The 16,069-nt window shown below is 42.2% G+C and overlaps 1 protein-coding gene across 1 annotated transcript; it reads left to right on the forward strand.

Moving 5' to 3' along the window:
• Positions 1 to 4,055: 4,055 nt before the first annotated feature.
• Positions 4,056 to 6,776, forward strand: LOC122016679 (pentatricopeptide repeat-containing protein At2g30100, chloroplastic-like). The gene is made up of 2 exons (XM_042574060.1): positions 4,056 to 4,827; positions 5,727 to 6,776. The coding sequence occupies exons 1-2, from the start codon at positions 4,114 to 4,116 to the stop codon at positions 6,498 to 6,500; spliced, it is 1,488 nt and encodes a 495-aa protein (XP_042429994.1). The 5' UTR covers positions 4,056 to 4,113; the 3' UTR covers positions 6,501 to 6,776.
• The last annotated feature ends 9,293 nt before the right edge of the window (positions 6,777 to 16,069 follow it).

Here is a 16,069-nt window from a genome sequence, read left to right on the forward strand (position 1 = left end):
ATTTTTCGGATCTTGTATGGTGTAGGTTAAGGGATGAATTACTGGGCCAAGGGTAAAGCCTGTTTAACCTACCCGATTTAAACAAGGAAATGTTTAATTTCCTTATATGTTTTCTTTTTTCTTTTTCCTTTTTTTTTTCTTTTCTCTCCCGTTCCCTAACCTTCCCTCGCGCGTTCCCTCATCTCCCGAATCGTCGAACTCCTCCTCTTTTCCTTCACCGCCGCACCTTCCTCTTCTCTTCTCTTCATCTTCCTCAAGCTCGCGTCGACCTCCCCCCTTCTTCATCGCGGCGCCGCCGACACTCGAGCCACCCACCGGCCGAGCTCCTGCTCCCTTTTCCTCATGGACACCAGAAACTCGCCGCCGCCACCTGAGGTCGCACCATCGTTTGCCGGTCGCCGGGCATCGACGCCGGTCTCCTCTGCCCCGATTCTCATCTCCTTCCTCTTTCTCTCCTCTTCCATCTCTGCCCAAGCGCTACCGACCACGACACCGAGGTCCACGATCGGCCAGCTGAACCCTAGATCTAATTCTTATGCGCCGATCGCCTTGACAATGTGGTCCTGCTGCACTGCCCTACACCCGACACCACTGTCGCCTCCCGATCGTAGAAGTTGACCGCCCTCTCACGAACCAGTCGTCGAGCCTTGACCAATTGCAAGTCTTCCACTGCCTCCTCTTCTTCATCGGAGTTGATTCTGTTGACATAGATTTGAGGTAATGCAATGAATTATGTATTGAGTTAAATCTAACAAGATTAATGAGATTAGTTAACTGTCAGATTTGGGATTAATAATTGAAATGGAATTAATGTATAGATTCCTAATCAGATTAGGGTTTAGTTAGTTATTTGGTTCATGATGGAATTAGCTAACTAGTTCATACTTGATTAGCTATATCATACATTATGTGATTTGAGGACGTTGTTTCGAAATGAGCACTTCGACGTGGGGATTATTTAGCATGATCTTCTTTTGAGGCGAGTATCTCTTGACTTATCTTTTATGATATTGTCACTTTGATATGCATAATAATTTATAACTAGTAGCAATGATCATGCTTAGATTTGCCCTTGGTATGCCACTATTTGATACTTATAGTATGTTATGTTTGTTGCTTGTTATGTATCCATGTTTATATCTCTTGACTATTGCCATGTACACATTAGTTCCTAAAGTAAGTGACATACTAGGCTTCATTGAGTATAGGACTAGTTTTTTTTGGATTTTATTATCTGTCATGTGTACTTAGATCTGTGATACCTAGGTCATGGTATGATTTATTTTCCTGTTTGCTATATATTATGTGGAGGTGATTATGGTTAGGATTTACATGCTTAGTGGCATGCACCATCTTGCATGATTGCATGCTGTGTGATTGTCGACTCCATTATTGTTGAGCACATCGTTAGTTACATGACCTGCGCACATACAACCACTCATGGGTTAGTGGTATTTTAGGTAGGGTGTGTGCTGCAGTTTGCTCTATCAGGGCTCCGCTGGTCCGCTCATGCGTAGCGATGACTGCAACATGTAGCGGACATGGATCCCTCCTCTGATCTGACTCAGGGAGATTAGAGCATTGAGCTCCCCCACTCTGTTTGAGGTAGGATGATAGGTGTACTCCGACAGCATCCTGCCCACTCGGTCACTCAGGAATAGTGATGACAGAGTGCACAGTTGTCATAACCCTACCCATTTGGTCTCACCATCGCGTGTGAGATGGCTAATTGGTGTCAGGGGTGACATGTCATTTTTGCATCATATGTATTGATTGCATTTATGGTTTGTGATTGTTGCACTTTGTTTGCTGCATTTTGGTGGATGCATATGATTGACATGCATACAGGAGACATGAGGTATTTGGTTTGATAATTGTATGTTCCAGATAGAAGACCCTGGTGAGTATAGTTTATTCAGCCTTTGCAGTCTGCATTTTCTACTTTGTTCAGGAAACTGTACTACATGATTATTTCTGTTAGTTATATCTTATTAGGCATGTCAGCTTGATATCCGCTGAGTTCTTTGAACTCACACCGTTGAGCTATTTCTATTTCAAGTAGTAGGTAAACTTTTGGAGTTGCGTATCCTGTCTGTCGGTTCCCACGTCACATCCGAAGACCGCTTCGAGTTTTGTTTACGCTTTTTGTGTATTTAGTATTTAGTGTTGTTATTGTGTTTTGTGTTGTTGTGGTTGTTGTGTAAAGCCTAGCCGTCTAGCAGTTGCTGTTTTTAGTTTGTATGATTTTTCTTTATCGTTTTTCCGCTGTGTTGATTTTTAGTATAACCGAGTGAGCTGTTAAATATATATATAATTGCGTGGTTATGTTTATTTTATTCCAGCCGTGTGGGCTGATGATATAAATTGCGTGGTTGTGTATATATTCCAGCCGTGTGTGGCTGATGTATATTTTGTATGTAGTAATACTTTAAATTGTCACCCGTACAGGTGAGATGTTGCCGAAATTATTCTGGCAGGGACTACCTGGGGCGTGACAGATACACTTTGGATTAATCACCACATCTCATTATTCTACTATTCTTATTCTCCATTTCTTCCATCGGAACTTAACTTGAGCGTTGGAGTGGTTAAGCCGAGGTAACCCCTGACCTTCATTCTAACCCTCTCCTTCTCTTATTCTCTATCTCTCCAGCTCTGCCAGCTTGCACGATGATGAACTTTCTCTTGGAGTTCAATGACTCTGTCAACGTAAAAAACTGCTCATCAATGACTTATCTTTCAGCTGTCTTAGACAAGAACATCCACCTTTGGGTAGCTAGCTTAGGCGCTTGCTGGAGTAAGGTTGTTCTCCTACTACATGATGACAGGGATGGCGCTACTTCCGCTTCCCTTCGTCTCAAAGTTGCAACAGGGAATGAAGAAGCCTCATTTGAGGTCGAAGAATTTAGTCCCACATAAGATATTTTAGAACAAGTGGAAACTGGCTTGCATTATAAAAGCGGCGTGAGGTTCAATAGCAAAAATCATCTTTGCATTTAGGGCAATGTCGTAAAAGGGGGGGGGGGCAATGTGTGTGGATCGGATTGGTGAGTTGATGAGTTGGAAGATCAAAATTTGAATCCGACTAATTAATATTTTGAGTCAAATTCTTAACTAGATCCATTTATCTGTATTTGATCCAAACTCACTCATGAAATGACCTATAATATGAACCTGATATGAAATGATTCATTTATAAAAACATGTTTATCTTAACCCACATTTAACCCGAATCGAATATGAAAAGATTCATTTTATTAAAATATGCCTATTTTAATCCATTCTCAACTATAATTCGATCCAAAAATATTTATAAATAAATTTACGGATTGTAATCATGTCATTATCAGATTGATCTGAATCCGATCTAAATCTAATAAGATTTGACCTAAAATTGATATATATATATATATATATATATATATATATATATATATATATATATATATATATATATATATATATATATATATATATATATATATATATGATTCTGATCCTATTTTTATGTTGAATTAAAAATTATCACCCCTAAAATCACAGCTAGTGAGGTTATAACTAGACACGATAATTGCTGTTGAAAATTATTTCCAAACCCCCTCTTAGGCCTAGGTTTGGCCTAGCGCCGTCGCGAATTTCGGAAGGTTCCCTTTAACAAAGGGAAAGCTATAACGGAGGCCCTTTGTTATGATTATCATCTTGGGCCTGGGTTTGACCCACGCCGCCGAGAATTTCTGGAAGGGTTTCCTCAAAAAAACAAATAAGAGTAAAGCCCTGCAATTTTAATTTAAATTTGCCATTACGGAAATTATTTATGATCACTTTAAAATAGGGTGTTCTTTTGATGATAATCATAATAAAGGGTGTATTTCTGCAAGTTACGTTGGCTTTCCCTGCCCTCTTGGACCACCAGCTTATCAAAAAATATTATTTGTTGAATTTTTAATTTTATGTATTATATTTCCAGCATTTTGCCACTCTTTTTTAAATTAAAAAATAATTTAAAAATACGTATACTGGTCATATTTATTGGATGGGGAGGCACCGCTTCTGAATGATTCAATCCATAAGCACTGGGAGAGTCGCCGGAGGGGAGACCGGAGACCAAGATCGATGGCGCTCTCTCCTCCCATCGGCACTCCCCTCTCCTTCTCCTCTTCGGCCCTCAGCCAACGCCCCCTCCTTCTCCGCCGCCTACCTCACCAACAGTTTTATCCCCCTTTCGCCCACCCTAATCCTGTCCCCAATTCCCGCTTCTGGTCTTCCCGCATCAAGCCTCTCGAATCCGTCCGATTCGACCGCCTCCTCATCAGACACGCCGAGGAGGAGATGGGGGAAGGGTTCTTCGAAGCGATCGAGGAGCTGGAGCGCATGGTGCGGGACCCCTCCGATGTTCTCGGCGAGCTGGTCGAGCGGCTGTCGGCCCGGGAGCTGCAGCTGGTGCTGGTTTACTTCGCCCAGGACGGGAGAGACTCCTACTGCGCGCTCGAGGTCTTCGATTGGCTGCGCAAGGAGAACCGGGTTGACGCGGAGACGATGGAGCTCATGGTCTCCATCGCCTGCGGCTGGATGGAGAGGCTAATTGGTGGGGAGCACGAGGTTGGGGACGTGGTCGCGCTGCTCAATGAGATGGACTGCGTGGGGCTCGATCCGGGGTTCAGCATGGTGGAAAAGGTGGTGTCTTTGTACTGGGAAAAGGGGAAGAAGAACGAAGCGGTGGCCTTTGTCAAGGATGTTCTGAGACGTGGGGGAGTCGGCAGCAGTAGGATTGAAGATGGTGGAGTGGGCGACAGAGGGCTAGTTGGGTATCTCGTGTGGAAGATGATGGTATGTTCTTACACTGATTGTGATTTCCTAATACGATTTTGTTTATTGTACTGCCGACCAAACTTCAGTTTTGTTATTGTTTATTTTCTTGACATGCTCTTTAGGCTTGTATTTCTTGTTCATCAAGTGCATATTTTCCTTTCTTATAAATTTCTAGATTGGATAAGTTTGAATATCTGGTAATTAGGTGAGCATTAATATTCCTCCATACCAATGTTTAAGGCCAAGTAACTTATTATGCCTTTGTAAACACCTACAACAAATCGTCTCTTAATATCAATGTTGAAGGTTTGGCCTCCAGAAGTATGCACAACTGGATACTCATATGAGAAACACAATATAATGGTAAAACATGTGGCAACTCCATTACATCTCCAATATTATTGAAGAAGATTTTTAAAATTAGTTAGATGGTCTTTTAATGGAATTGATGAGCACTAAGGGCTTGTCATCTATCTCCAAGTTTGTGTAGTTAGTATTATTTCTATTTTTCTTTGCTAATTTTGAAGCATTTTATCCAATCTAATGCTTACATGTTTCAGCTCTATCTTATATGTACAATTTAGTTTCTGTTCATGCAATTTGTCTAGACTCTTAAGAGTTCTGCTCATGGTTGTTATACAGCATTAAAAAATTTATTCATTAAAACAAAAAATAAATGAGCTTTGTTGAGTCAGGAGAGGGTAAAAAAAAAAAGAATATAGTTGTTATCAAAGATACAAATCTCCAGAGTATGTAATTTTCAAGCTAGAGTATAGTTTATTAAAGATACAATTGATAGTTTATCAAAGATACATTCTAGACATTCATCATTCCTTTGTTCTTCTTCATGTGGGATTCACTTTGTGTTTATATATCAAGGGTTTTTGTTGATTTAATTTCTTTCATGATTTTTTCAGGTAGATGGAAATTACTTGGAAGCAGTTCAATTGGTTATTGATTTTAAAGAGAATCAGTTAAAACCTGAAGTCTATAGTTATGTAATTGCATTGACAGCACTTGTTAAAGAGCAAAAGGAGTTCTCAAAAGCATTGCGAAAATTGAAAGCTTCAATAAAGACTGGCGCAATTGACAAACTGGATGTTGAAAATCTCAGCAGCATTGAGAAATATCAGTCGGTCCTCATAAGCAATGGAATTCTTTTGTCCAATTGGGCACTGCAGGAGGGTAGCTCCATGGTCTCCGGAGTTGTTCATGAGAGGCTTCTTTCGCTATATACATGTGCTGGTCTTGGACTTGAGGCGGAGCAGCAATTATGGCTAATGAAACTCTCTGGCAAGGAGCCTGACAGGGAGCTATATGATGCAGTTCTGGCAACTTGTGCTTCACAAAAGGAAACGGGTGCGGTTAATCGGCTGCTTGCTGGGGCAGAGGCTATGAGTGCCGGGTTCAGGAAGAAGACATTTTCATGGCTTCTACGAGGGTACTTGAAAGGAGGGTACAACTTAGATGCTTCAGAAACGCTCATAAGGATGCTTGAGTTGGGCTTATGCCCAGACTACTTGGATCGGGTTGCTGTTTTGCAAGGACTAAGAAAGAGCATACAAGAATCTGGAAACATAGAGCCCTATATTAAGCTTTGCAAGCTCCTCTCGGACAAAGGTCTCCTAGGTCCCTGTCTTTTATACTTGTACATAAGCAAATATAAGTTATGGATTCTGAAAATGCTATAGAAGGTTTGATCAAAGGAAACCGATGTACCAACAAATGTTTAAATTCAGCTTTGGCGTTAAGTTGTAAAGAATGAGGCGTCAAAGGGTAGAGATTGGTGGCACATGTACAGGAATAAACCTAATGGAGTTTTCAATAAGATTTCACAAGGATCATTGTTTTCTTTGTAATTCCAGTCATTGCTGTATCTTGTATAGTTGGATTCTTCATGGAGGTATAGTGCGAATGTGATTTCTAAATTGTTCATTTTGTATCATTAACTGGTTTCTCTTTTGCTACATTTTGTATTGATACTGAACCTTCAGAAAAGATGTGTAGTTCACTCGGTGGCTGCTCGAAAAGCTGTTCTCGGCTTCTTGTTCTACGGACTTCCTTTGCGATCCAGCACTGTTGACGATGAACATAGAAACTATTGTGTGCAAGAAACATGGTAAGCATTCTCCTGGACTGCTTCCTATCCTGCACTTGTCAATTGATCATGAGAGGCGGCATTGAGTACCTGTAAGTTCTTTGCCTTTCCTAGAGCCTTCGGTAAGGGTCATTCGTTTTTGTTAGGATTAGAGTTCTCTCTTAACCACGCAAATTCTAGAAACAAAGGGAACTCAAACACAGATAAAAATCCTAAACATAAGATTTAGTTTCATGAATCACTATAGCACAACAGATAGATCCGAAACTGCTATAAAGACAATAGAACCAAAATACAGCGGAAGAGCCATTGTCCTCTTGATCTCAAGATCCTCTAGAAGAAGACGAAGACGAAGCCAGAGAGCTCTTCCGAAGGAGCTAAGGTAACGGCGCTGAAAACTCCTGTCAATGGGATAGGTGTTCCGAAGGAGCTAAGGTGACGACACTAAAATCTTCCGTCGATGGAAAATGAGAAGTTCTGTCAGATCCCTAATCTAATGGAGATCAAATTCATATATAGTAGATCCAGATCTGTTATCAGCTCATAAATAATAACGGTACAAGTTATGGATTCTACACATATAAGCCCACATTAGTTAACCCAAACCTTGATAAACTTCAGGTACATCACATAATGGATTTGGTTCATAAATGACATATATCCGCATGTATAAATTATAAGTAAACCCACCTAAAAGAGATAAAATCTAACAATTTTTCACTTGGGGTACATGTGATTTGTATACAACACATGAGTATAATTTTAATTGACGTTAACAATAATGTCAAATTTTATGGGTACAAAATATCTCTGTAAATAATTTGATCCATTAACTTTATTGATATAGGACTAAAGATGTCATACTTATTGTACATAACTATAATAATTTCTAACAATAATCACAATACCAATTATTAATTATATAGATCAAGATGTGGATGTGTAGTATGGAAATTATATGAAATGTAATCAATACATGTTAATTTCCAACTGTTTCTAATGGTAACCCAAAAGAGTCTGATCCAGATACTTTATTCTAAATTGTAATAGTAAATCATGATATAAACTTTATGATTTTAACAATAAAATGTATATCATATCTACAAACATAATATACTAAACAATAATATTAAATCATGATACTTTATTTCAGAATGTCAAATAAACACATAAAATGCACCTGAATGTTTTGAGTTTTATATACATACAATAATCAAAACAAAAATATTTGTCTTTGAGTGGTAGCGATGAGCGCCTCTCACAGCTGTCTAAACGATGGCTTTTTTGTTTATTTTTTTAAACTCCCGGTTATGCCAATAAGCTTTTGGTTTTAGGATTTAGGGGTTGGATAATAGTATTAAGCACAAAAAAAGTTTTAAATCAAAAAAAAATGTGGGTGTACATAAGGTGTGTTGGGTATCAAAACTCTCTCTATATATAGAGTTTTGATATCCTGCATACCTTACCCTACACACCCCGTACACTATAATAATAAAATAAATACAAACTCCCACTTGATAGATACTTCTTCTATAAGAAAGACCCTTATATTCACAGTACGTGCATGAAACACCTTAAACATCAAACCCTTGGTGAATAGATTTGTCAACATGAAATCTATGTTGACGTCCTCTATTATCACCTAACGATTCTGTACTCTTTCTTTAACCGCTAGAAACTTGATGTTGATGTGCATTGACTTCGATGAGTAGCAATTATTCTTGGCATAAAATTTTGCAACTTTATTATCACAATTGATCCTTAATGGTCTGTCATTGTCATCAACGATATGCAATGTTGTGATAAAGTTCCACAGCCAAATCTCCTAGTTGGATGCTTCGTAGCCTGTTATCCACTCAACCTTCATAGTAGAAGTGACTAATAACGTCGATTAGACGCTTTTCCATGATATAACCTCTCCAGCAAATAGTAAAATATAGCCTGAAGTGAACCTCTTGCTGTCTAAGTTGTTGGTGCAATTAGCCTCTAGGGTTTCAATATTAGACAATATACCTTTGTTTAGTCAAGTTTAATTAAGGATTGATCCAAACATAACTTGATCTTTAGAAGTGAGAAGTCTAGTCAGGTTAAGATTGAACAGATGACTAGAAAAGAGAAGTCTAATCAGGTCAAAGGTTGACAGGATGATTATCAAGGGAAGTCCTAACTAAAGGTTAGTGATATGGTGATAAGGAGGGGCCCACCCTATAAGGGTTAGTTGCCACGATGGGGGTCAAATTTAGGGCGGTCAACGATTAGGTATCATATGGCTAAACGGATTATAACCGTATTGGTCGGTCGGACGATATGCAGAAACCTGACCGAGCAGCTATCCCGCTCGGTCCGGCAACAGGACTCGGCACGAGCACAGCGAAGTTCTGGCCGAGCAGCTCGCCTGCTCGGCCCGGCAACAGGACTTGACACCGGTGCAGCTAAGTTTCGGCCGAGCGGTTAATCCGCTCAGCCTAGCAACGGACCCACTGTGTTATCTCTCGATATCCTTTTGGGAGTTAGAGCCGCTAACACCAGGCATGGTCAACAAGAAAATCGTACGACAGAAACTTTCACTGTCACATCAGAGATATGTTCAGCTTGTTAAGGTATTGTGTCAGAGACACTTTACTAACAAGCCTTTTCAGGGGAAACTTCGAGAAGCGTGCCCACTTGGGGAAGCGTACACGCGCGCTACAGGAACTCTATATAAAGGGAGATCCAAGCATCGACGGAAGTACGCGAGGTACATTATTTATGCTACAGTATTCATTCTTGTTGCTACGCCTTCTACATCATCGTCGGTGACTGACTTGAGCGTCGGAGGGCCAACGCCGGGGACCCCATCCCTGGCTCGTCACTGACGTCATCTATCTTACAGGGCGGAGCGGAGTCTGTGAGTGGTCAGTGGGACAACCGTATCCCCAGCTTTCCATCTCATCGACTTTCAGACAGGATCATATTGACGTCATCTGTGGGAACTTAACCTGCATCCAAGTTGAGAAGATGGAGGACACTGGACGACTCACCAAGGAGGAGCTCGACATGCTCGTGCAAGCCCGAGCGACGAAGATGGTCGAGTAGTAGCAACAACAGGCGTTAGTCGATCGACAAGTACCACAGCCTGCGACGTCGACAGTCGGAAGACGAGCAAAACAAGACCAAGTGGAACAAGTTTCCGTATGGGGGAAGAATAGGAGGCCGACCGGCACGCAGGGGGAAGCGCAGCATGCACCAATCCCCTTCCATCGTGCCTTTTTCCAAACCCCCTCAGAAATAGTCCAGGGGAACTTGGAATGAGGATCATCTTTGGATGATGCTCCCGTTCAGGATGAGCGAAAAGGCAAGGCGCCTAGAAGCCACGCTTCGCCCAAACCGATTTTAGAAAAGGACTATACTATGAACCACAATCCCATGAGTAAAAATTGATCTTAAGGAAATTAAAGGACACGTCTAATCTAGTACCAATTGTACAAGATGAAATATCACAAGAAACTGCAACACGTATCACAAATGATACACAATTGCAGAAAGTATCTCGTCGTAGTGGGAGGGTTGTTAGGCAACCTAAAAGATTCATGTTTTAGGAGAGTCTTTGGACTTGATCCCTGGTGGACATGAACCTGATCCCCGGACATATGACGAAGCACTCCAAGATAAAGATGCAGCATCTTTGCAAAGAGCAATAAATATAGAATTAGAATATATGTATTCTAATAGAGTCTGAGAGCTTATAAAATTCGTGTATTGAGTAGGACCATTTTAGGTAAGTTCTTTTGTACTGACTTTATAAAAGAACTGGACCTTAGTTATTATGGAAGTGTGTGCTCTTAATCCTAATATAATTGTTGGTGCAATATTCATTAGGTTAAGGTTGACTGGTTTGACCAAGCTTGAGTCTTGGTCATAGTTTCGATGTTTGACAATACATGTAGACACATGGATAATGCAGGTGCAGTTGTTCATGTGGGGAGATTCTGATCAGGGACTGGTCAGTGTGGATGAAGAAGAGTCAAGTAGGTCAAGAGTGACCGGATAGACTGGAAAGTCGTAACTGGAAGGTTGGGCAGATGGAAAGTCCTAGTGAGTGAAGCTAGGCAGAAGGAAATCCTGGTGAGTGAAGCCAGGTGAAAATCCTAGTGAGTGAAGCTAGGCAGATGGAAAATCCTGGTGAGTGAAGCCAGGTGAAAGTCCTAGTGAGTGAAGCTAGGCAGAAGGAAATCCTAGTGAGTGAAGCCAGGTGAAAGTCCTAGTGAGTGAAGCTAGGCAGATGGAAAACCCTAGTGAGTGAAGCTAGGTGAAAGTCCTGGTGAGTGAAGCCAGGCAAGGGAAAATCCAGAGGGATCAAGGATGATCGGACATCTAGTGTTGGGAAGTCCAAGTAGGTCAAAGGATTGACTGGATACTTGGCACGAGGAAATCCAGATGGGTCAATGTTGACCAGACATCTGGGGGAAGTCCAAGTAGGTCAAAGGATTGACTGGATACTTGGCACGAGGAAATCCAGATGGGTCAAGGTTGACCAGACATCTGGGGGAAGTCTAAGTAGGTCAAAGGAGTGACCGGATACTTGGCACGAAGAGAGCAGTCCAAGTGGGTTAAAGGGATTGACCGGACACTTGGTGAGGAGTCCTGACAGGTCAAGGGAGTGACCAGATGCTAGGCATGATGTACCAACAGGTCAAGGTTGACCGGATGTTGGTTTGAGAGGCTTAGGACTTGGTTTTGGGAAAAAATCAAGAGCTGGATCGATCCAGGCTTTTCCCAGCAAACAGAGAGCCTCTGGATCGATCAGTGGATCGATCCAGAGGTCCCAATCGATCAGTGGATCGATTGGGACGCTGCTGCTTCGCGCGATAAGCGTTGGATCGATCCGTGGATCGATCCAGGCATTTTTCCAGAGCACAGAGGTGCTCTAGATCGATCCGTGGATCAATCCAAAGCCTCCCCGATCGATTGGGAGTTTTCGAATCGATCGGGATCCGACCGTTGCGTCGTATTTGAGCTGCAGGCGGGCGTCTCCTTCAGTAGTTCTTCACGATTCATCTCCGATCCTCTCCAGCGGCTCTCCACACTTCTTCTCCACTCTACCGCCAGTTCTTGAAGAGTTCTTGGAGCAAGGTTTGCTAGTGATCCAAGCTCAAGAGGCAGGCAACAGCAAGAAGTTAGGGTTAGGGTTTTTGTTGCATAACTTGTAAGCTTTTGCTTGTGTTTTGTTTCCCTTTTCTTCTTCTTGTATTTAGAGTGTTGTAGGGCTTCTCCGCCTTTGATAGTTACCATAAAGGAGTGTTATTCATAGTGGAGGATGTGTGTGTGCGTGGATCCTTGGACTAGTCACCTCTTGTGAGGTGGATACCAAGTAAAATCCATTTGTTAGCGTTGTATGCTTTTGTTTCTTTGTATTTCCGCTGCACATCCTTGAAGAAACAAGCAACAAAGCACACGAGCACGCGACGAGCTATTCACCCCCCCCCCCCTCTAGCTACATTTTGGTCCTAACAAGTGGTATCAGAGCAAGGTCGCTCTTCACCGGAATCATCACCGGAAGGGGCAAACAAAACAAGCAAAGCTAGAGGGTGAAGAAGTTGAAGCAAATTCATCAAAAGTCAAAGATTTCAAGAGGCTCAACTTCAAGATGCAATTCCAAGATGGACTTGGATTTGACACAAGGGTGGCTCCACCGTACACATCCACAAGCTTCAATTCTTGGAAATCAAGAATCAAAAATTTTCTTATGATGGAGATAGAGCAATGGTTTGCTCTAATGGAAGGCTTCAAAGCTCCAACAAACTCCAAGGGCAAGCTTCTCAAGAAAAGCAAATGGAGCTTAGAGCAAATTCAAAGGAGCGAGGCAAATGATAAAGTGACCAAAAGCGCAAATGATAAAGTGACCAAGCTTTTGGTCAACTTATTGCCTAGCCATATTTTGGCTCAAATCGGAGAATTCAACGATGCCAATGAGCTTTGGAGCAAATTGGCAATAATCCATGAAGAACCCTCCACTGTACCGAATCAAGAGGAATCCAAAGAGGGCGACTCATTGGAGCAAGATCAAGAGGAGGACTCCGAAGTTGAGAGATGCTCAACTTCCGAAGAAGAGGAAGTCCAAGAAGCTTCATCCTCAAAGGAGTGCAATCAAAAGAGCAAGGAAGGAGCATATTCCTTGTTTCATGTACAAGAGGATAAAGAAGAAGGTGAAGCATCCACCTCTAGGATTAAGGGGGAGCAATCTTCATTGACACCGGATCAAGAGCAAGAAGAATCCTCCACATCCGGGTCAAGAGAAGATGAGGATGAAGAAGCTTCCACCTTCGCAAGTCAAGCAAAATCGAATGGAGGAATATCTTCGGATCAAGAGGAAGCTTCTACCTCCGGATCAAAAGGAGAAGATGCCACCCCTACAAGCAAAGGTATAAACATTTCAATTAATGATAAAAATCATATCATATGCTTTGAATGTAGGGAACATGGGCATTACAAAAGTAAATGCCCAAAATTGGCCAAGAAGAAGGGCCAAGTGGCACAAAAGGGCAAGGTGAAACCCAAGGAGACCATCCCCAATACAAAGAAGAGCAAGGAGCATATTATATGCTTCTCGTGCAATCAAAAGGGGCATTACCGAAGTCAATGCCCCAAGGGGAAGAAGATGGTTAAGGCTCAAGGAGGAAGCTCAATTCAAGGGGGAGCCTCTAAGGTAAAAAGAAAGGTAACTTTCATTGAGCCTATTCCCTTGCATAATGGTAAAAAGCATGCTAATTCAAGTTTATATCATTTTAATGTTATTTATCATGAAAATAGGAGGCATGATAAAATTAAAGAAAATCATGTAGCTTATCATGCTAAGACTACCACACCTAGGATTAGGAAGATAGATAAAAATCTAGGCAATCACACTAAGTGTTGTTGCGGGAAGCATCCGACGATCGAACCTTAGTTTTGATAATGGCAAAGGATTCAAAGTTAAGTTAGTGTGTGATCTAACATGTTTGAATGAGTGTCTCAGGAAAGTCCTAGCTGCGGTTAGGCAGGTGAAAAACCCTAAGGGGTGGTAACCTTAGGTCCTAGGAGGCGGTAACCCTAGGTGGAGGAAAACCCTAAGGGGTGGTAACCTTAGATCCTAGGGGCGGTAACCCTAGGTGGAGGAAAACCCTAAGGGTGGTAACCTTAGGTCCTAGGGGGCGGTAACCCTAGGTGGAGAAAAACCCTAGGGGGCGGTAACCCTAGGTCCAGGGGGTGGTAACCCTAGGCGAAAAGTCCAGTCGGTCTGGAGGACCGGACTGGCATCAGGTAAATCTCCTGAGTGGAGTAGGTGAGGACGCGTTCCCCGTAGAGGGAACAGTAGGCGTCGGGTCGACCTAGGATTTCCGGTTGGGAATCCGAAGTCAGACTCGGACAGTCCGAAGACTGTCAGTTATTCCTTACTGTGTTTTATCAGATTCTAACACTGTCTTGCAGGGGATTTTGCTCGGACTAACCTTGTTTTGTAGGTGAGGAACCTGCTGGAAAAAGGTGGTCCGGACGCCCGGGATGGATCCGGGCGCCCGGAGGTCCAGGCGCCCGGGACCAAGTTTTATCCCTGTCGTGACTTCGCCACGTGGAGCATCCTGGTTGGTTGGCCACGTCACACTCCAGGCGCCCGGAAGGGATCCAGGCGCCCGGAATGTCATATAAAAAGAGGGTCGAGGGTGCAGCCAAAAGGGACAATGATTTCTAAGCTTTCTTCTGTGAAGTGCTGCCAACGAGATGACCTTGAAGTGCTACTACTCGACGTCGACAACCCAAAGCTCAGACGCTTCGATCTTTTGTTATCGGTATTAGTTTTCTTATTGCATTAATTGTAATTCAAATTATAATCTTTCCGATATTATAGTTGTTGCCCACCGAAAGCGGTCAAGGACCACGGGCCTTCGAGTAGGAGTCGCCATAGGCTCCGAACGAAGTAAAACATCTGCGTCTGTTGTGTTTTTGCTTTTACTTTCCGCTGCGTTGAAACTCTGTGTTTTAAAATCGTTAAAATAGCCACGAGCGCTATTCACCCCCCCTCTAGCGCTTTCGATCCATCAATTGGTATCAGAGTGGGGTCGTTTTGAATTGGTGCAACCACCATTCAAGCATTTTTCGTGGCTTTGTCGTTTGTATAGGTTAAAAATAAAACCAAGACCAAGTCTTTCATTTTTTTTTCCCTCCAAAACTGTTTTTGAAAAATTAATTTTCATCTTTTCACCATTGGTTGGAATTAACAAAATATTGCGTTTTTAAAAATTTGTGGTAATATTTTTTTAATAATATTTTATTAATATTTTATTATTCGAAATTCCTGAATTTCTATCTTTATTTCTCTCCCGCACTACTAATCCAAGACCAAGTCTTGGAACAAGTTTTATTGTGTTTATTTTGCGAGATTGTCTTTCTAAAATGGCCCATCAAGAAGACTACAACACTGCTCGCCCACCGCTCTTCTCCGGAGATGATTTCGGAGATTGGAAGGGTCGGATGGAGGCGTATCTCCAGACTCACTTTGAAGTCTGGATGATCGTCAAAACCGGGCTTCAACTGCCAACTGACGGTGCCAGCAAGCCACTACCGTATGATAACTGGGACGCGAACCTTATCAAAAAGGTAGAAGCAAACGCAAAAGCAACGTATACACTTCAGTGTGGCTTAACGAATAAGGAGCTAAATCGCGTCGGCCCATTCTCAAGCGCCAAGGAGCTGTGGGAGAATCTGATTGAGCTACACGAAGGTATTCTTGATACGAAAATAAGTAAGCATGTTTTAATAAACAAATTATTTGAGCAGACTAATGCTATTCCGGCCGAGGAAGGTATTACGATGGTTGCAGGTACAAGTAAGACAGAGGAAAAGATATGGTCCGAGTCTTCAGATGAATTCGGGTCCGACGAAGAAGAACCGACGAGCTTCCTCGCTCTACCAGTACAAGCAACTGTGGTGGAAACTGAGTTCGAGTATGAGTCAGAAATCGAGAGCGAATCCGAGACTGAGTCTGATCAAAGCCACGAATCCGCATTCGTTTCCGAAGGACCAAAACCCACTGTAAGTTCACTATTCGCAGAATTTCAATTAGATAACTTGCATGAATTATTACCTTACTTACTAAAAAAGTTGGCTAAATCCAACGTCCGGGTTAAGTCGCTCCAAAAGGAGGTAACA

This window comes from Zingiber officinale, chromosome 8B (assembly GCF_018446385.1).
Source record: "Zingiber officinale cultivar Zhangliang chromosome 8B, Zo_v1.1, whole genome shotgun sequence".
Classification (NCBI taxonomy): Eukaryota; Viridiplantae; Streptophyta; class Magnoliopsida; order Zingiberales; family Zingiberaceae; genus Zingiber; species Zingiber officinale.

Bases quoted from the DNA above. Each gene is read 5' to 3' on its own strand.
- LOC122016679 (XM_042574060.1), top strand. From the start codon at position 4,114: ATGGCGCTCTCTCCTCCCATCGGCACTCCCCTCTCCTTCTCCTCTTCG. The intron at 4,828-5,726 runs GTATGTTCTTAC...TGATTTTTTCAG, and splicing joins ATCTCGTGTGGAAGATGATG to GTAGATGGAAATTACTTGGA.